Here is a 21129-nt window from a genome sequence, read left to right as displayed (position 1 = left end):
GTCTACGTGATGAGAGCTTCTGACCCTGGTGAGCCTTGAGGAACATCAGGAGGTAAAGAGAGGGTACCACTATGGGCCATTTTGTAGAGCCTCCCTGTAGGTCATCTCATTATATGTCCAGTAAGGTCTTGTACTGACATCATGTGACTGGCAGTGGAAAACTGGGTGTCTGCAAGTGCCCTCCTTAAGCAATTTTGCAGGCTACAAGGACAAAAGGAGTTTATTGCCAGTCTGAGCTTGGGCTGCTGATGTAAGAGTGAGGAGTCCCTATGGCAAGTCACAGGTACCCTGTGCTGTGTGGTGGAAGTGGGGGCACAGAACTGGCTCCAGGCACTTGCCAAGATGGTACTGGCTTCCTGACCCAGCAGTCCAAAGTGCAATAGAGCAGTAGTTTGGCTTTGCATTCACTTCATCTACACAGATCGTTTTCAGTCAGAGATTGACTTACTGTTGTAGAATTATTGGCCATAAACTAGGTCACTCACTGGGCTATACCTAGTTCACTTGTTCCTGGAACCCAGCTTTTGGCCTGTACCTATCCTCTCATAAAGGGTTTAAGTAAGCTTTACTAAACTTGAACTCTGAAAGATGACTTCCTGACACACAATCTATAGTGAAGAATTCTTAACTATTCTCAAGGTAAAATACCCTTAGACTTAAGACTACCCTCCCTTTGATTCCCAAAGAAGACCTTCAGCAAGTGCAAAATATCAGCATGTAAAAATGCCATGTATGTTGAGCTGGGCAATTATCTCAAGGTGTTTGTCAAATGGCTCTCAAATTGGACACCACCCAAATTCCTTCTGAACATTTCCTATGCCTCATTTGGTCACTATGATTTACCAAAAAAGGAAAAATGTCAGGACAGACTTTGCAGCAAAGCAGACAAAGCTAAATGACGTAAGTCGTGCAACTCATCCTGGCTACTTTCTAGTCATCACGGTTGCAGTAAGGAGAAACACCACTTTGAAAGTCCACTGTATAAGGCTCTGAATGTGTAAAAATGAGTTTATGAATGTTTGTGCAGACACATCTAGAGCCAGAAAGAATGATTTCCAAAGAAAACCAGACAAAAGTCAAACAAACAGTCTCTGAATAGAAGGTAAGATGCTCTTTTTAATAACGTGGACACTCACAACAGTAAATGAAGAATCAACTATTCCTCAGTTTATTTAAAATTACAATGTAAAATTTTAATGATATGATGTTGGTAACCCCTTATCACAGGAAGTGAGGTTTTGGTTTGCTAATTTTCTCATTGTTTTCTTATACAAGATTTCTTATGATATTTTGTTCAATTTATACACACACAGACCATTCATGTACATCTTCATGTTAGTCAATCACATTTACCATCTTAAAGTTCTTGATATCTGCAAATTTATCACAGGAGAAATTAACAAGTAGATGTTTGGGACCCGTCTCAAAAGGGATGAGTTTAAACTTTGTACTGGATTTCTCACTGGCTTTCAGTGGTGGTATGCTAAAAATAGGAAACAAAGGGAAAAATATAAGCTGTAAACAGGCTTATGCATCATGCTTGAGTTTCTTCACTAACCATCTCCCATCGTAAGTAAGAATCCCTACCAGTTCAGTGTAGGATGGCCATGCAAAGACCATACAGGACTTGGCTATCTGATATGTATTTAAATACTCAAACCCATGCATCAAGGTCTCTCACAAATACATTATGCAGTGACCCAGATAAGCACACAAAGGGGGACATACTAGTATCACATGACATAAAACTTCATTGCAGAAGAGGGTGTGAAACATCACTGAATTATTAAAAAAGAATAATCTGAGATCATGAAGAATGTTACTAGAAACTCCTGAATTAGAATAGATTATAGCACCAAGAAAACCTCAGTGTTTACACAGCAGGAAATTATGAATGGCAGTTAAAATATTTTAAGCCAGTATATTTTGTAATTCTTGGAAACTCATGTTTATGGTTTTCCCAAACAGCCTCACCCTGTCATACTTTCTTGTCTTGCCTGAGGATAAAGTTGTATGTGATAGAAAACATGAGGTTGCTAAATTCCCTCAGGAGAGCTTATAATTTATGGGATAGACCATTCCTAGTTGCTCAAGTGCAAATGGCAATGTTAAGTTGCTATGTATGTTTGTTTGCTTGTGTTTGTGTGTGTATTCAGTTAAAGAGCACACAACTGTATCCCAGGTATTTTTTAGAAATAACTGCATTTGCTAGCATATGTCAAAATTTGTGTGCAATTTTGTATATGTACAAAGCAGGGAACAGTCTGAAAATTTAACTTTCTGTTTCTGTTGTGAAATACTGAAGGAAAAAGAGCAAGACAAGATACAAAAATCATCAAAGCATAAAAATAGGAACCTGGGATCTATAGTAAAAAGAACCTATTTTATTCCAGTCTTCTCATTCACCATCTCAACACCATCTAATAGTTTCTTGGCTCTGTTTATTAAACATCTAACATAATTATTTTGTTGAGTTCTGAAAGCAAAGCTTGAAAATCAGTGTGCCTGTAGTTCTTGTTTTGAAAAACTTTTTTTTTTTAATTAAAAAACCCAAACCAGACCAAACTTTTATTGTAATACTCACTATTTTTCCTATTCTCCTCCTGCCTGCCTTATGTATTTCAGCTGTGTTCAAGTTCCAGGCCTTAGTAAAGTAAATTCAATCATCTAAGGAGTAGCTGCTGGTCATGGTTTAGTCTGGTCTTTAAAAGCTGTCCTCCTTAGCTGTTGATTTATTGTGTCTGGAATAGCTGTGCATGAAGCATACTTGGGGTTGCACTTTTCAGAGGTACCACCCTTTGAGATCACAACTTGTGTCTAAACAATCTGTGTTCATTTTTGTTCCCAAAGCTGGGACACTGATGCATCTGCTTTTTACCTGTATGTCTGTCTGTTTGATGTAAATGCAAATTGTTTAGAAGGCTGAACACCCAGATTGGCACCTGCAGTCCATTTAATACAGTGGAAAAAAAAGATCCTGGTTCATATATGCTATAATATGGGTATAGTATGGACAGAAACAGTTGTGTATCCTGTTGCTGGCCCTCTGATCAGAACAAGAAGGTTCAACATGTCTGGCCTGTAGCAGCATAGATAGCCTCAGCAAAATGTACTGCCTGGGTAAGCATGTATTTTTTGCTGGAACTGTGGGGTCCAAGTTCTGTCCAATTATGACAGCAATTACTTGACTTCCCAAACTATGGAGCCAAAGCCTAGCTTAGATGAAGAGCTGGTTCAAAGCTGTGTGCTTCATTACAAGATGTTACATTGACTGGCCTCCCAAGTTACAGCAAAAAGAAAATGCTGTCTCATCCGACTGTTCAGTTCCAAGTTATCCATGCCTATGTTCTTACTCATGTATCTTTAATAGCAGGAAGGAGGCATTTCTTGTACTTACGCTATCTCAAGGACTCCTCTGAGCAGGTCATTGCCTTCTACCTGCAGCACACAGTCCGTCACTTCCATATCAATAGGATTGGTAAATATCACTTCCACATCCACTTCTTTATTCACTTTTGCTTCACCAAGTACCTGTGCAAAGAAAATGCTTGAAAGGCCAGGTTCTCAGTATTCCTTTCTATCCAAGCCTTCTGAGTCATCAGAAGCGGAGATATTATGAGATGCTGTGGTGGACCATGGCAGAATGTGAGAAGAACATCTCTTCTGGGGAAGAAAGTGCTTGTAAGAAAGAGCTCATTTTCCCCTTTCTCTGCCACTGCAGTTAGAGCAAAGGGACAGAAATTTACCTGTATGTCGATGGCAGGATTGTCCAGGGTGATGTCTCTTTGCACTAGCACTTGAATCCCACCTTCTACATGACATAAAGCTGTTACCTGGATCGTGTTGTCTGTAGTTAACTGCTGTTGATACTCAGTATATGATATCTTAATGGGAAATTGTTTCTCTGGAAGAAAAAAAAAAGAATTGATACACACTTTTATAAGCCCACAGAGTTTCATACCTAATATTAGTATTTTCCTTCTATGCTGTGTCTGGGACTACAGTGGCCTTCAGCCATCACTGCCAAACTCAATTCATGCAAATCTATCAGTTTGCTATAGAGAGAAAGAGTGATTTCTTCAATGTTATCCCTCCTCCATTCCCTACTACCATATTGCCTGGCTTGTTTTCCTCCCAATTGCACTGAAAGATAAGACAGCTGGAGTTCAAGGAGTTTACCAGTGCCGCTCCATTTATTATGGGACATGCTTTGATAGGCCTCATCAGTCCTATTTGCTCATGATATACTGAGATGAGCTGAATGACGTCTTTACATTTCTTTTATCTTTCCTAGCCCTATCTGCTTTTTATTATGTGTTTTTACAGTAGTTTCCATGCTGTAATTCAAATCAAAGAATACTGGATGGGAAGGGATCTCCTCTGTCTCTGAATCTAGGCAATTCCACGGTTTTGGCCATTCGTACAATAAACTTAAAGTTCAGAAGAACTGTAGAGTAGCTATGCTGCATGCAAACACTGCAAGCCACAAAGTACTTTCTAGCAGTATACAGCAGATGAAAAATACAAGAAAAGATGACAAGTCACCAATGCAAAGTCCCACAAAAGTAAGCAAGAAAATGCAGGCAATGTGAATTTCCTAGATTCCTCCAGTAGCGAGACATTTGTTAACTACAAATCGTAGCAAACAGAGCATACCTCCAGAAGAAGGCAAAAATCTCTTTAAGTGGTCCCCATCATCAGATCTGGGGAAGAACCTCCCTGCTGACTGTAAATTCAGCCACTGGTTTAACACAGCCTGTGTGAGCACAAGACCACAAGGTGCCTGCATGACTGTAAGGCCATTAGGCACATGAACTCTGTCTTCACCAAGAGTCCAATTCCTAATGCTTTAGAGGAAGCTGATAGATCCCAACTCCAGAAGTCAAATTACATAGTAAAGAAATGAAATATTATTTCTGCTTCTCACTAGTGACTTGAAGCCTAAGATGAATACAATATAGTATCAGTTGTGAATCAATGATCTTTCCCTTCACTTTAGAAATGCTGATACAGCTATTATCCCAAGCTCTTAATGGTAACTTGATTTCATCTTTGCAACAATACTCATATTTAGGTAGAGAATTTCTGCCATAAGGCTATCAAATTCCATCTGAAAAAAAACCCATTTTAAAAAATCTGAGGTCCTTTACTCAACGGTTCTTCAATGCAAACTTTCTTTTCTGTGGAGTTTAGTGGGCTATTTCAGCTATTTTGATTCCTCACACTTTAATTCCATTCTAATATGCTAGTGGATGAGGTTTCTTGTTTCTGCTGTTAGCCATGTCCTGTTACCTTTCAGTAAGGCCCCTCATAATTGACCAGAACACATTCAGTTCATTTCTATGCTTTTATGTTGTCCTTATCTTTTTATGCAAATTTTGTTAAATTAAACTTCATGTTTACTCAGCATCACTCCTGAGATGCATTTTCCAAAATGTGAATAGTACTGAAGGAAATTATGGTGTGAAACATGCCTTTTTAATATGTTTATAAGTGCAATGTAATTTTTTCAGCCTTTTCTGCATATAAATTTAAGATTGCAGTTTGTTAGAGCTTTTTCCCCCAAGTTGACCAGCTTCCAATGCCCATTTACTGATAAAACAATTATACAATTACGATTAAAAGTTATTTGAAAAATCACCTTCCTTAGGAGACAGAGTGACAGGTATGGAGTCCTTCCAGATCTCATGAACTGGTCTTCTAGTGTACACAGTGCTCCACGCAGTCATATTTACATGAACAGTCTTAGCATCAGACTGTAAGTTTGCAAGAACCAGAATTAGATTGAGATCTTTGCCAACTTCTAAAGGGCCAGCCACCTTGAACTTCCCTGCGATGTCAGGCTTTTGATCAATTTCCTGTGGCGTTGGTGCTGTGGGATCAAATTTATCCTCAAGTCCCAGCTTCTTACGGGCTTTTTTAAAAATATCTCTTTCCTTTTTAGAGCCTGTCAGAGAGAACCATGAAAATTATCCTCAACAGTTAACGTGCATCTCTTATTTTACATGACTGCTAGAGACAAGCCAGCAGAACATAGTGTCTGTACTTACAGAAGAACAGAGCCTGTTTTCCACAGCCACACCTAATTTTCTGGATCTGCAATCAGTAATGTCGCTGCCCCTCCAATAGCATTTTTTTGTAACACAGAATCTTAAGTCCAAAGTTCCTCACTCTTCCCATTTCTATCCCTTTTATGGTTGTAATATTTAGAAATGTAAATTCTTATTTGCTAATACAGAAAAGGCCCCTAATACAAGGGAAGGCTGATGGCAGTGTGTGGTGGGTTGACTCCGGCTCGCAGCCTAACGTCCACCCAGCCTCTCACTCACTCCCCATTCCCACAGGATGGGGAGAAAACAGAAGGAATGCGAGAAGGCTCATGGATCAAGATGATGACAGTTGAACAGGAAAAGCAAAAACTGTGCATGAGCAAAGCAAAAAGAGGAATACATGCACTACTCCACATTGGCAGGCAGTGTCCAGCCACTTCCTGGAAAGCAGGGCCTCAACTCACGTAACAGTTGCTTGGGAATACAAATGCCGTAACCACAAATGCCCCCTCCGTTTCCTCCGCCTTTCACTGAGATTTTACTGCTGAGCACTAGGTCATATGGCGTGGCATACACCTCTGGTCAGTCGGGGTCAGCTGTCCTGGCTGAGTCCACTCGCAGCCACTGCCCACCCACAGCCTACTCACTGTGGTGAGGACGGAGCGGGGAGGAAGAGAGAAAGCCTCCACACTCTGCGTGTACTGTTCAGTAATACCCAAAACGTTGGTGTGTTATGAATGCTTTAAGCGGGTCAGCTATGAAGAACATTAACTCCATCCCAGCCAGAGCCAGTACACAATGGAAGCAAGTTATTTGGGCTCTGCTTTATCGTGCTTTTCACCCTTCTGATACATATTTCCAACAGCAGTGTTCGTTCTTTGCACTTGCAAATTCAGTTCATGATTGTATTTTTTTTTCTGCACAATCAAACACAAAGGTCTGACAAGTTTACATGCTGTTTGACCCTTTCACAGAGTTGCTTTTCCTGGGCCTAAGTGCTGATTTAGCTTAGGTTTCTGTAATAGGCCTTTCATCCTGCTGTCAAATAACTGGGCTGTAAACTTAATTCTCACAAAGCAGAGGCAGTCAGTACACATTAGTAATAGGCAAGCGAACAGTGAATGCTTTACTCAGAGATATTTGAACTTGCCTTATTTAGGTCCCATGAAACAGCTCCATATCAGAAAGGGCAAGGCAGTATTTTTTACTCTTTACCTACTCTTCCCCTTTCTGTTAAAACTGAATAAACCGAGTATAAATTTGGCTTCTACCTTATAGATGCCCAAAATTGCCCACTAAGAGACTCCTAGCCTAAAGTTTATATATGTTTGGGAATGAAGCAGATATGTAACCAGAAGAAACAGTGGTTTTGTTTACCTTCTTCATATTTATAATCATTGGTAACATCTACACGATCATCTCTACCAACTGCCTTTGTGCTGATGAATTGGCCAATTACAGTAGACTTAGAGAACATTAATGTTTTCTTTCCAGTTGCGGGGTCATAATTCCAGTACATGCAGTCTGCATTTACTTCTGCAAATACAAATGGGCAGTCATAGTCCAGATCTACATCTCCTTCTTTGATGGCGTTCCGTGAGGCAGGACCACATTGATAAATTCCTATGGCATCAAGAAAAAATAATTTAGACCTAATCAACTTTTTGACAGTAAGCAGATTACTAGACAGATACTTATCAATGACTCTAGACTTGCCCAGTGCTGTTGTCCCATTCTATCCCTTTCATCCACATAGACCCTCATACCAGGCCAGTCATTAATGTATCTTGTGTTTACTCTGAAGGTACACTTGATGTATTTTATATTATCTCTTGATTTTCAATAGCTCTGGATACCTGCATTGGAAATATAGGAATTGCTGCAAAAAACTGCTCCTAGAAGTCTAGTTTGTTTCTTGGCATCCACAGATTATCTGAGGCTTTTCTAATGCAATAGATAAAGTATTTTCTTCTGCCACTCTATTTCTGAGCAGGATAAGAAATTACTTTTATGGCGGTTTTACTGTTTTTTCCTCTCTCTGAAAGTGACTGACTTTATGATTTTTCAACATGATTCCTGAAATAAAATCTGTGTACCTCCACTTTCCTCTTGGGGAGTTGCATCCAGAACTTGCCATCCACTGTATGAGGGGCCCAAGTCACTGCGGGAAAACCAGCTTTCATTCCAGACATGGAAATTCCTAGGTGCAAGAATGAACAAAGTAAACTACTAGTATGTGTTTCTAAATTCCTGTTCGCATCCATTAATCAGCCATCTTAGTTAAATGTGTTAAATGCCTTAATTTGCATAGGTTCTTATCTGAGACTAACCCCTTCCACCCTGATCCTGACTATATTAACTAGATAGGAGCTGAAAATTGCATTGTGGAACAGACATAAATGTTCAAGGGGGGAAAGCAAATTTGTAAAATTATATAAAATGTCTTGAGCCTGTTTTTCTCCGAAAGTTCTGAGCATGTGCACTTCCTTAGTTTTAGCTGTTTTCCTTACAGCACAATGCTACAGTTACACTTATCACTTATATTTAGAAGGGGTCCAGAACAAGCGGGGGAGTAAACAAGGCAAAAAGTGAGGGACTGCACCTGTTCTTTGCTGAATGCAAGCTTGTTTGAATTGCATTTGACGCTTAATAGTGGCAGTAATTAAATTATTTTCACTGCAAATGATGTCAATGGAAAAAAAAAACCAGGGAAGCTGGTTCTGTTGAACTTTTAAAGTTTAACATGAACTGTTTTTGAAGAATAGCTCCAAAATAAGTCAAGTCCCACTGTTTGATATTTCCAGTGTAATATCACAAATTTGCAGTCATCTGTGGCATTGTAACTGTAACTTTGCCTGCCCTGGCTTCAATTAGCTGTTGCAAGTCATGTCACAGTTCTCTGTTTAACTGAGAAAGAGTGAAAACACCAAGTTTTTTAGTATTATTTTGTAGTATTTTTTTATTGATCCTCTGTGTGTGTAATTGTTTTTAAGGCAATTTTTAAGAAGGTAACAAAGCATTTGTCATTAGAATCTGTACTCTACCCCTGAAGACTCTATAGGCATTGATAGGTCCTACTGTTAAATATCATAGAGCCTTACCATATGCTGTCAGCTGCCCTGTCCAAATGATTTCCAGACGCATCATAAAACTCATCTACACGCAGATTTCCATCTGCATCATGGGCAGAGCTGAAGTTTGTAATTGTACGAGTGGGAATCCCCAGACATCTAAGCACTAAAGAGCAAATAGAAAACCATAGTAAGAAAGCAGTATTTCTGGAATATGAAGTTTCATATAACATACTAATGTCTTGAAAGACTTCCATGTAGGAAGTATTACTAGTGCTTCTTTTAACAGAATCTGTGCAGTGTCCATTATGTGCATGACATAAAACATACCTGTAGTCAATACTGCTGCAAAAACCCAACATTGTCCATATCTAACAGGTTTGAATCCTGATTTCTTCCAGTTTTGCAGGATTTCGCCACTTCCAGTCCAGCTGCTTGGACTTTTCCCACCGTCATAATTTCCACTCCAGTTTCCTAGTAGCACCCCTTGGTCATCATTGGCGTTGACCTGTAAAAATATTCACTAAATTTATGATGAGATAAATTAAGAGTTTACAACAGATGTAGTAGCAGTAGGGGAGAAAAGCCTTGAATGACATTTTAGTGGACAGAAGTCACTGCTTCATGCAGCTGGTCTTCAGGAAGAAGCCTTATCCTTTCAGGGGAATGAAATATGTGTCCTCTCAAGAAATGGAGAGCATTTAATCACTATTTCTCCCACCCAAGTACAGTAGCACCAGGCAAGAAGGCAAACACCAGTTTTCAGTGAACCTTCCTGATGTGAGGTGGCAACTTTACCATTGTATCATTGAATGTCATGATCAAAGCATATCATGCAGCTAAGCTTTCAGAATGTGCCTGGATCATGATGTAGTAAGCCCTCAGCAAATTTACATTAAATTAGGGGAAGTGGCTGACACAACAAATGGGGCACAGTCACCTGGTAAATCTTGGGTACAGTGTCAACAGAAACTCGTGAAGTTCAGGAAGAAAAGGTGTAGATTTCAGAACCTGGGGCAGAATAACCCCATGCATTGGTACAGGCTGGGAAGCAGCTGGCTGAGTGGCAGCCCATCTGAAAGGGGTCTGGGAGTTACAGCAAATGCCAGATTGAATTTGAGCCAACAGTGCTCTCTTGTCGTAAACTGAAAGCCCACGCTAGGCTACATTGGGAAAAGTGTGACCAGGAGATTGAGGGAAGCTGTTAACCCACTTTAATTATCCCTACTGAGGCTGTGCCAGGAGTCCTGTCTCCAGTTTCGGGTCCCTCAGTTCAAGGGGATGTTGAGACACTGAAGAGGGCCCAGGAGGGAGGGCTACCAAGATGGTCAGGGGCTGTGGAACACACAATCTTCAAGGAGAAGTTGAGAGCACTGGGCTAGTTCAGTCTGGTTAAGAAGGGGATAAGGGGAATGTCATAGTAGCTTACAACTACTCGAATGGAACAGACTAAGTTGTCAGAGTCCAACTTTTCTCTGTTCTGGCAGGTTATATAACAAGAGGCAACAGCAGAAAGTTGTAGCTTGGGAAAACTGTATTTGACATAAGAGAAAAGTTCCTCACTAAGAGGGTAGTGCAGCTCTGGACCGGTCACCCAGAGAGGCCATGAAACCTGCATCCTTGGAGATTTTCAAGGCAGCCTGACAAATCCATGGCTGAGCTGATCTAGTACCACTGTACTTCCACTTCAAATGGGAGGTTTGGACTAAAGACCTCCAAGGGACTGGTCCTTCAACATACCACCCTGTGTCTTATACTTTCGGTTTGACTACTGGGTATCAAAGTGATAAGTATCAGAAATACCACAGATGAGATAAATCTAGCAGGCTCAGATCAGACAACCACCTAGGTGTTTCTCTGGCCCATGTTTCTGGTGCATACAAACAGTGGCCTAAAATTTTCTGAGGAGTGTCTTCATACTTACTTTCACTGACTACTTTAAAAGAACAGTTAGTAGTTTGGACTTTTTGAACATGTTGCTTACCATTGCACTGAGAACACGGCCCAGATATTTGGGGTCATTTCGGTGAGATACATCTGTGGCAGGATCCTGACGATAGTTTAAGCTTCGATCCAGCATGGAAAGGCAAATATTGAGAATATCTTCTTGAAACTATATTATAGAAATAAGTTAGTGTTTTGGAAACACAGAATACTCTACTAAAAATTGGGATAAGTAAAGCCATATAAGTGTTTAATTTTTTTTAAATCACTAAATGAAGTGATTTTATATTACCATATAAAAATGCAGCCTCAACAACCTGTGAAGATTAGAACTCAAAGAGCTTTTAAAAACTTGGAATCTGTGGACTTAAGGCCAGGACTTTGCCTCTCAGCATTGCTACAGTACTTTACTACCCAGCACACACTAAGGTTTCTGCTGGCTGCACCTCCGAGTCCTAGGTCATATCACTGACTAGTCAATTACAAATCCTCATATTAATCAGTATAACAGGTCTTGGCATGAGTTCTGATTTCAATACCAGACTCCTGCTCTTCAGAGGCATATGTGATAAACTGGAAAAAGCAAACAAGCCCTGGTCACCCAGTTCATGTGAAAACCAGAGCACCCAACACTGTCTGACATTTCAGTGCTGCATTTACCTGGCCAAAGTTCCATCCAAAGCTGTTGATATGATTTTTATTGCCCGCAAAAATGATGCCAAACTCTTCTAGCACATATTCATCACACTCAGCCTTGTTAGGCATGAACACATCATCACCTGAAAAGCCAAAACAAGAGGTATGTACAACCACAGCAGGCAAAATAAAACAAAACCTCAGGAGCCTTAGTCTCCGTCAATAAGAATGCTTGCAGATATCCACCCTTTGCTGTTCTTGCTGTTATAAACAGATCGTGAAACTCAGGATTTCCTATAACTAGAGACAGGGGTTGGGGGTGTCTGAGTGAAGACAGAGGTATGACACTGTCAAATCTGGGACAAGATGGCAGCTGGTAGATATGACTCTTTTCTTGGTTCTACAAAAGACCAGACACGCTCTTCTAAACTTGTGCAGAAGTAGGGAAGCTCTGGCAAAAGCAGAACTTAATATTTTAGGGCAGGGAGTTCTGCAGTAAGTACATGATACAGAGCTGATTTTATGTACCAGAAGGTCCTAAGAAACTGTTAAAGTCTTTTCTTTTCTCACAGATATATTATGTCATGAATGTTCAGCCCCCATATTAAATGGAGAAGCTGCAAATATTAATGAAGTTACAAGAAACTTACTTATTTCAGGGGAAATTTGACATGTTCATACCTGAAGACCAAGGGTTAAAGAGCAAAACAAAAGTGCCAAGACTTGCTGGAGAGGAGCTGTCACTTGAAGTACTTCGAACACTCAGCTTGTAACGTCCAATGACAGCATTAGGTGGGCTGGAAATGGAGATGCTCACAGAGTTGGAACTGGTAGACTGTAGAACTGCACTCCAGCTCTCCTTGCTCACTGTGCTGGAGATACCAAATGTGGCCTGGGTCTTAGCCAGCTTTGAGGGTTTTGGACCTTTTAAGGAAAATTAAAAAAAACATTTTTTTCCTCAGCTTGCTGAAATAGAGGGTTAGTCGTCAACAAACTCATCAGGGATGTAACCCTCCCCTCAGATGAATTTGTGCCGTATGTTGGAAACTGAAGGAAGCTATCACTGCTAGCTGAGATGGGAGTAATACAACAAACACCTCAAACACTTCCATGGCTATGTGACCCAGCGTGTTGGCTCTGAGGTATTATCTTGCTGCCCTATAGAGCATATCAGCCCAAAAGAATGTCACAAGGCAGCATTACTCTTTCTGTGAAAGAAGTTGGGAGCCATACCTGTTTCCGCGATGAATGTTAAGTTTTGCTCAGGCTGTTCTGTTCCATTGAAGGTGACAATGAAGGCCTGTCCTCTCCTCACAATCAACTCTTTGCTAGAAAATTTACTTGTGTGGTGATCTCTTGCATTTTCTTTCAGGTGCCAGTTGGTACTTGGCTGCGTTGCAGCTATGAAAAAGTGAGAAGTGCAAGAAAACTTGAGGGTACATCCAAGGAGGAAGGAGCACAGACACACTTTATAAGGAGGAAGAAGCAGACACACTCTCAAGAATTGCGTGTTGCTTTCTACAGGTAACTAGTACCCACGTGAGGTTTCCACCAAAAATAGAAATCATTTATTTGTGAGCTTTTTTTGAGAGAGACTCCACCTTGCATAGACTGTTAGAGATTATCTGCATAAATAAATATAGAAGGAGTAATATATCTGGTACTAAAGAAAAACCAGAAAGGCATTTAAGAGGAGAGAACCCTGAGAGAACTGAATACTTGTGAGTTACTTGGATAAAGAATCTGGCTGAACTCAGGTAATTCTTTCAAGGTGCCATCCATTCCAAGACATGGCGTTATACTAACCGAAGCACAGCCTTGCTGCCTCTGGGTAAGAAATAAAGAAACCTGATTGAGCTGAGAAACACTTCTGCATTTTAAACCATGACATGTGATCTCTAGCCCCATTTATGTGTCCTGTACCTCTGATACGACTGACAGCTGCTATCTGTTGGAAGCACCTAACAAGAATATGTTGATGGACACTGGGCTGTCATTTGGCAGTGGGAGAGATGGCAGAATTGGAAAGAGAACACTACTAAAATAATCCATGCGAAATAACATGTTGCAGAAAGCTCTTGCATGTGAACTATGGCTTCAGTCAGAGGCCAAAGAATAGGCATCTGAGATTGGTTTGGCTCTGACATCATCAGAGCCTATGGAGCATCCTCTAGTAGAAGATAGCTCAATGGTTTAAATGAAGTGCAGAAGTACAGAAGAAAAAAGAGATTATTGTTTTTCCTAAGGCCACTATGTGCTTTTAAAAAATATTTTTATTATTCTCCATCCCCCCTGCAAGTGGGAGAATAGGAAAGAGTAAGAGTGTAGTCCGTAGTAGTGGAACACAGCTGTCCTGTGCCATTACTGAGTAAAAAATCATTATCCCATGTTCAACCAGATTTATTAGTGTAAAGATTTTTTTGCAGCATGATCTTAAGTTTATCAAGTTTAGGCAAGCCTTGAAATAACTCCATTAGTAGTCTTAGCAATGTAGTCACAGTTCAAATGGGGGGAACACCTTTTTTTACAGTATTGAGCCAAGCAGCACATACTTTGATTTTTCAGGAACGTACCTACTTTAAAAAAAAAACATCTTCAGAAACTTAGCAATGTAGGACATCTATTGTAGAACAAGCTGAGGGGTGGGGGATATTTTTCTTTAGAAAGACAGGAGTTATCTGGCAAGGTTGGAAAAGCAACATGGGACCATTTATAATAATTATTAAACTGGTCAATTTGCATATGTATATCAGCATGTAAGCAAAAAAAACCCCAAACCTCACTGCAGCAAACAAACCACCAAAAAAAAACCCCAACCCTAAATTTTGGTATTCTCTCTGCCTTAACTCCAGGTTTCAACCTTCTCTGCTCATTGTAGCCTCCCTCAGCCTTTGCAATGATACCTTCTTCAAGTTCTGCTTTGCTTCTTTTTCTTATGTCAGATTTATCAGTCTCTCATTTGCACTTGTCTGACAATTTCAAATAGCTGCAGGCTTTCCCTTCCTTCCTGTTTGCAAAATACAACATTTTTACATCAGATAATATGCCTGTTTGCCCAAATCTCATTCTGATAAGCTTGCTTGTCCTATGCGCACAATAAGTGAAAAAATGCAATTCCTGTGAAAATTCTTCTCCTAACTCTTGATGAAAGAATTTCCTCTTCCTTTTTTTTCTTGGATCAAAACTCTTTAGAGAAGTAGTGATCTTTCAGTGTCCATTACAGAACTGAATATGAGGTATGGATGTAAGAAAATAACACAGAGCGCCACAGAAGGGGCTTCCCCCCGTGCTCACCTTGGCCCATATCTGATCAATACGTCCTGTATAAGCAGATTCTGGAGCTTTCCTCTGAATGGCCTTCTCTACTTCTGTTGGTCAAGGAATGGCTGGTGCCTTTCACTTCTTTAAAAGTCTAAGTGTAAAGTTGCCTGTTTGCAATATTTCCTGTGGGGGTGGAGCTTGAATAGCCTTCTTTGCTCCCCAGCTTAACAGGCTGGCCATTTGTTAAGAGTTTCTTAATGTATTTAAATTTCTAAGAATTTCAGCATTTAGTTGCTTTTCTTTCTGTTATAGTGATAAAATTATGGGAATAGCAGAACTCCTTCTCACATCACATTGTTTTTAATTTGGAATACTTCATGAGCAATATTTACAGTGACTTTTTCTTTAAATTAATTCAGTGAATGCATTGTTTTCCTGGAGCTGCTTTTTTAGTTTCCACTGCATTGTAGTAATTGCAAAACAATGACCAAGCTATTGCCTCTGCCCCAGATTTAATCAGGCCAAATTTAAAGAACTGATTTTTCATTTATCACATAATTACTGTTTAACAACATTAAATAGACAATCACTCCATGTCATATTTGCATGACACACTACGGAGAGGATAGGCAAGTACAGTGTGACTTGTGATAAAATAGCTATCATTGTTTTCAACTGGTACGCTACTATTTTTTTGATAGGGTATCTGTGAACATGCAACTGGCAATGCCGATTTGTGCACAAAAATCTTTCGCTTAATTTCAAGGAGAGTAATTTTTGCTTATGCTTTGCAGGCGGCTCCACTTTCTGTTAAGAAAGACTAATTCTGATACTTTTATGAAACGACCTGTAAAATTTTATGTACTCAATGCAGTCTTAAGGATGCCTCTGAGTGATACCCATTAAGCTGGACTAGCCACAGCTATACACCTTCTCAAATGCAGAGTTTTAATTGGCTGGGCTTAGTATTCAGAAGCCCAAGTTGTTCTTTTTTCAGGTTTGGATCACATTTGGAAATTCTAGAATCAGAACTTGCCCAACCCATTTCTTATACAGACATATTTTTTTCATATTTCCTATTAAAAAGTGTTACTAGAAGGAACAGTTTTTAACTGTGTATAATTCAGACTGCTGCTTTGAATCTCTGTTCATTAATAATATGCAATGATAAGAGGGACCATAGTTCTATCACACACAAAGCCTAATTGTGATTTTTAAAATGATAGGACTTTAATTCTTAAATTTAAAATTTCTTAGAATTGTATTTTAAAATGCTAAGTCCAAACTTTAGAGGTTTTGGATGTTAAGGTACACTCTCCTACCCATACTTTTAAATTCTCTTAAATGACACACTAAGAATTTTCAGAATAAATTTGCTTTAAGATTTCAGCCTATCCTTAGATATGTAGCAAACCATTTCTCTTTGATAGAAAGATTAGTTACTGTTGAAAGGAAAAAAAAAAAAAGTCATTGATTATTCACCAAATAGCTGCTGATACTTATTTGGTCACGTTTCACCTTTTTTTGTGTGACAGCAATAGTGTGCTGAATATCATTGTCCTATAGGTCAATGGCATAATTGGTTTTGGTATTTGATGGTATGATAGTATAGTTATAAACAGCATGTGCCAAAAAGCAGATACAGTCCATTTATTCTGGAAGACAGTATGGCAAGAAGAACACGTTCCGTCTATTGCATCAGCTTCTGGTGTTTATACCCAGCTCTAGCTACGTTGCCTTGCAGGCCTCTTGCGTGCTTTGTTTGTAAAACGGATGAATGATACATACTGGACCTTTGGATTAAACGTTACAGGTGAAGATTGAGAATGAGGGTTGAATTAATGAGAAATATTAACACTAGTCAGAATACTAGTCAAGCAGAATGCATCTGACCCAGACAGCTTCCTGTAAGCCAAGTAGTATTTGCAGAGCTTGTATGGTGGCTGTAAATGTAAGGATTGCACAGGTAGGTGCTTGAAACTCTGGTGGATAGCAAGAGAAGATTCTTTTGGATCTCAGAAAAGGAAAGCTCTAAGCCATCTTAGTATTTTGATCATGTACCCAGCATAAGCTATATCAGAATCATCTTTTGCAAACCGGTTCAGTCATATAACTCATGACATCCTTTTCGAGTGATACCCAGATTTCTTCCCTCACTCCAGTAACTGTGTTAAAGAAATTAATATATAGGATGGAGAGTTCAGCATTGAACAATGAAGGACATCTTTTGTAACAGACTAATTCCCCTCAGTATTACTTTCTCTCCTTTTTTGCATTGTTGTTCTCTTCCCCACCAACTCTGCATGAATCTGCAATGACACTTGAATTCTATTAAATGTCACCTATGATTAATTGTGCCTTTGTGTCAGGATGGGAAATCAGTCCCCAGAATAGCCTATCTGCTCCTTTATTCTTTCTGAGTGCAGCTCTTCCTTGCCTACCCCTAAAGCACCATGCTGCAACTGTATGGCCATGACTCACTGGGGACCACCTCAGAACCTTGAGAAGTTTGGGCTATTCTGTTTCCCCTTGCATTCCCTTGTTGTATAATTAAGCAAGGAATTTCATCAGCAAAACCCACTCCTGCTATCCTAGATACAGAAAGTTAAGTGTTTTTCTACAGCTATACTGTATTTGTGAACCACACTAGGGAGAGTCCTGGGCCCCTAAAACAATGTTATGGACTGACTCGCATCAGCACTCTTCAGGACTAGAACCCCCTGATGTAGATTGGTCAAGTCCATATGGAAAAACATTTGGCTGAGATCTCTTCTGGGCCCTATATGTTGTCCAAGACAGATTTTTTGTTTTCTGTCTTCGTCTTCCATTCACAATGCCCCAAATAGCAGGGGCATTTTGAATGGAAGCCTGCAGCCCGCTGCAGCCTGAAGCCTTCCTGAAGTTCCTAATAGTTTCTGAAGTTCTCCCAACAGCCAGACTTTAAAGGCAGCCAGACTTGGCAGTGTCAGCTCCCATATTGTCTGTGTAAAGTAGGCTGCCCTGTTAGCTGGGCTCAGATCTTCTCTTGGGATCCTGGCTCATTCCAGATGAGATAGCTCATTCCAGAAGGGAGTCTGACAGTGACATAGTAGTGACATGTACTAATATGTGAACTTCAAAAACCACCATGGGACCAGTACACAGGCATAAGCCAAACTGACAGCGCAGAGACTGGGATGAGCTATGCTAGGATCCCCAGACAGCTCGCACATAGTCACACACAACCTGTTATTTAGAGCCTATTATATTTAAATGTATTTTCCTACCTCTCCCACTTATGCACACATCTCTTCCATTGGAATGGAGTAAAGACATTATTTGTGAGTTTTAACTTCTAGCTACCGCTGCACACTCATCCGCAAAGAATACCTTTTTGCAAGCTCCCATCACTATGTCCCTCTGCTCATTTCATCTAAGAATCCAACACGTTGTCCCATTCTGTGGGCAAGTGTTCTTAATTCTAATACACAAACAAGATGCTTGCACATGTGACTCATGCCTTAGTTGTAATGATAGTGAAGCTTAAAAGTGACAGACAAAAGCTGAGACAATTATTTTGAGTGTGAGACTGTGAAAGAAATTGATGAATCCTTAGTAGCAGTGGTGTGCTGCAGACTACGAAAACCCTTAAAAAAAAAATCACGTTATCAGATTTATAGGATCTTTTTAGGTGCTTTTCCCTTTTCTTTACATACCACCTTCTGGCTTCTGTTCAAGTAGATCCATTAGAGATTGGGCCATGCATGCATAAAAACTTTTGGGGAAAAAATTGTGTGTATTTGCAGATGTGTGTGTCAGGGGGGCAGGAGGAGAGCGGGGGAGAGAGAGAGAGGTAGTGAAAACAGTTATGTGCACACACACCTACACACAGATCCTCGCAGTTTTTTACATTAAAATTGTGCATGGCACTGTGAAGAGCATCCCCGGGCACTTTTGACATCTCCAACTGAACTTGAGCTTGGATATTTCTTGGGCCCTGGGTATTTCACAAGCAAGTGCTGACCATGATCAGCAAATACCAGTTTGTTTGTTAAATGCTGCTATTGCTTCTTCCATTTTGTGCAGTGAGAAAATTGTGGTTTAGAAGGACAGAATGGTGTATGACAGTTTTTAAAGAGGAAGTTTTTAGGGATCACCTTGCTAAAATGTCTTGGCTAGATTATTGGCAAATCATTGCTTAAGAGGAAGTGTTACAATGCAGAAACAATTGGTTTGTGGTTTTTTCCCCCATTGCTGTAGATGAAGGTTTTTACTGTCCACTTCGCTGTATAGTTCTTTTGTTAGAAAGAAGGATTTTTCTACTCAGTCCAATCTTTCAGCTTGACCTATCAAATTGTGTTTTGCCATTTATTTAAGCTCTGCTCAGTGGAGCAGATTTATGAGGGAGTCAATAGCCTTATGCCCAGCATATGCACCTGATTCCCTCCCAGCCTATGTTCTGCTCTTAAACAGGTAAACATTTAGAAGGTATTACACTTAGCAGATGCATTGAGATAGTCATTAACTAAGCACCATCAGGCCAGGCAAACAGCAGACGCTGTTGAGGGATGCTAGCACAAGTAGATGAGGTCAATAACATGAATTATTTCAAATAATATTGTATGGAGGAACACTTGTGTCCTAAGAGTTCATGCAATCAGTTCTCCTAAAACTGTGAGAATGGGGTAACCATGCCTCTTTTAACCTCCATGAGGGGAAAACAATGCCTGTCATTTCTTCACTCAAGCCTCTGCTCTATGGATGGTTGTTTTTTATTAATCTCCTGAGCTTTTCAAGCCTACGTCACATAAAGCCAGCACAGCATGAGCTCTATGCCTAGAAGAGGTAAAGTGGCGTCATCTGCACTCAGGCCTTACTATACATTTTTACAGAGGTCCCAGCAAGTCAGGCCTAAGCGAGAACATGGCCAACCTTGCTAAAGTGTATTGATTTAGTATCTTTCCTTCTAAGACCTCACTGCTGTACATCTGCTTGCTTTGTCTGTATTTTGAAGTGCCTTTGCCTTTCACACCAGTTTTAACAGATAGTTAAAATGGTATTGCAGTTTGCTGACTCTGAATCTACAGGAAGGAATCTAGCCTGTACTCTATTCTTGGCACAAATATTCCCATTAACACACGATTCATTCTTACCTGAACTACTCTCTGATTCATTAAGTTTCATGCTAAAAGATGGTTTGCAGTTTGCTGTAACTTCTGCTCTATTTGCAGTTTTATAATATTTAAGTCCAGCATGATAAAGGATGGATTATCTTCTTTTCTGTGTTCGTGTCTTTTGGAAAATTCAGGAAAGAAAAATGCTGAAACAACCTATTCATAATCTCAAAATGTAGTGTACTCCAACAATTCAGAACCCTTTACAAAACATAACCCCACAGAGAAAGCTAACATATGGTACATAATTCAGTTGCCCATTCCTTATGCACAGAGAGACTTTTTTTCTTTTTTTTTTCCTTTTCTCCTTTTTTTTTTTTTTTTTTTTTACTTACCAGCCATGCTTCCTTGCTCCTCTGTGCCTTGGACTTTGTATTTCTGTGAGCAACTGTAGGCCTGTATGATAAGACTTCAAGCTCTGGTTGTGTGGCAGCATTTATAGAGAAAACTTTAGGCCTCTCCTTATGTTCAAACCAATTATAAATCACATTAGGTGGGTGAGGCAGGTAAGTCATACCAGTGGGCATGTAAACTTCCTAGTGACCATATATTAGCTCATGGGTTTTAACACATTGCACTTATGCAATTCAGGCTATTTATCCAGAGGGTTGACTGAGATGCTTAGAAAAGTACAGCATTTAATTGCATACCTGGAATCCAGAATTTCACATACAATGATGCATCACTCGGGAAGGGATATTTTTTGAGTCAGTATGAATTAGTATCTTTTCCCAGTATGATCCACAGATGAGTATTCATGCAATAAAAGTATATATTCATAATAAAATTCATAGGGTTCCCTCCCTATGAGTGTACTCATAAGTCTGGAAAAAAAACCCCAAATTTTCATTTACCTCATCAGTCATTTTTGGGGGATCACCACAGTAATGCCTTTATGTCAGCCCCTCCTTAGAGTCTCTGTGAATTATACTAATAGTATTAATGCTGTAAATATAATGTAAGCTACTATTAACTTGATAAACCACTGAATGCTGAATAGCTCTGAGGAGTGCA

At 39.8% G+C, this 21129-nt stretch overlaps 1 protein-coding gene and 1 long non-coding RNA gene across 3 annotated transcripts in view; one reads left to right on the top strand and one right to left on the bottom strand.

Annotated features, from left to right (window-relative positions):
* LOC138688622 (uncharacterized) overlaps positions 1-21129 on the top strand; it is a 90049-nt gene that overhangs the window by 53022 nt on the left and 15898 nt on the right. The window contains exon 3 of the long non-coding RNA XR_011327514.1: positions 13074-13225. This is a non-coding gene — a long non-coding RNA (uncharacterized lncRNA). The remainder of the gene's footprint in view (positions 1-13073; positions 13226-21129) is intronic.
* Positions 1097-20544, bottom strand: LOC104311259 (protein-glutamine gamma-glutamyltransferase E). Of its 2 annotated transcripts, none has more exons than XM_069800489.1 (13): positions 20451-20544; positions 12935-13102; positions 12383-12625; positions 11726-11844; positions 11106-11234; positions 9452-9629; positions 9152-9287; positions 8147-8250; positions 7428-7673; positions 5642-5947; positions 3747-3904; positions 3398-3531; positions 1097-1483 (listed from the first exon to the last, which is right to left on the bottom strand). In XM_069800489.1, the coding sequence occupies exons 1-13, from the start codon at positions 20455-20457 to the stop codon at positions 1336-1338; spliced, it is 2076 nt and encodes a 691-aa protein (XP_069656590.1). In that variant the 5' UTR covers positions 20458-20544; the 3' UTR covers positions 1097-1335. The 2 variants fall into 2 exon arrangements, with proteins under 2 accessions (XP_069656590.1, XP_009927341.1); XM_009929039.2 differs by lacking the exon at positions 20451-20544 and adding an exon at positions 14996-15090.

Source organism: Haliaeetus albicilla, chromosome 2, assembly GCF_947461875.1.
Source record: "Haliaeetus albicilla chromosome 2, bHalAlb1.1, whole genome shotgun sequence".
Classification (NCBI taxonomy): domain Eukaryota; kingdom Metazoa; phylum Chordata; class Aves; order Accipitriformes; family Accipitridae; genus Haliaeetus; species Haliaeetus albicilla.
The sequence above is the reverse complement of the archived record's forward strand: the minus strand, read 5'-3'. Positions and strand labels throughout refer to the sequence as shown.

What these genes read in the sequence shown, in the direction of transcription:
- LOC104311259 (XM_009929039.2), bottom strand. An exon ending in AACATTCATCGCGGAAACAG is followed by an intron (nt 12,626 to 12,934) that starts GTATGGCTCCCA and finishes TTTCCTTAAAAG; the next exon opens with GTCCAAAACCCTCAAAGCTG. An exon ending in TGCAGCAGTATTGACTACAG is followed by an intron (nt 9,288 to 9,451) that starts GTATGTTTTATG and finishes TTTGCTCTTTAG; the next exon opens with TGCTTAGATGTCTGGGGATT.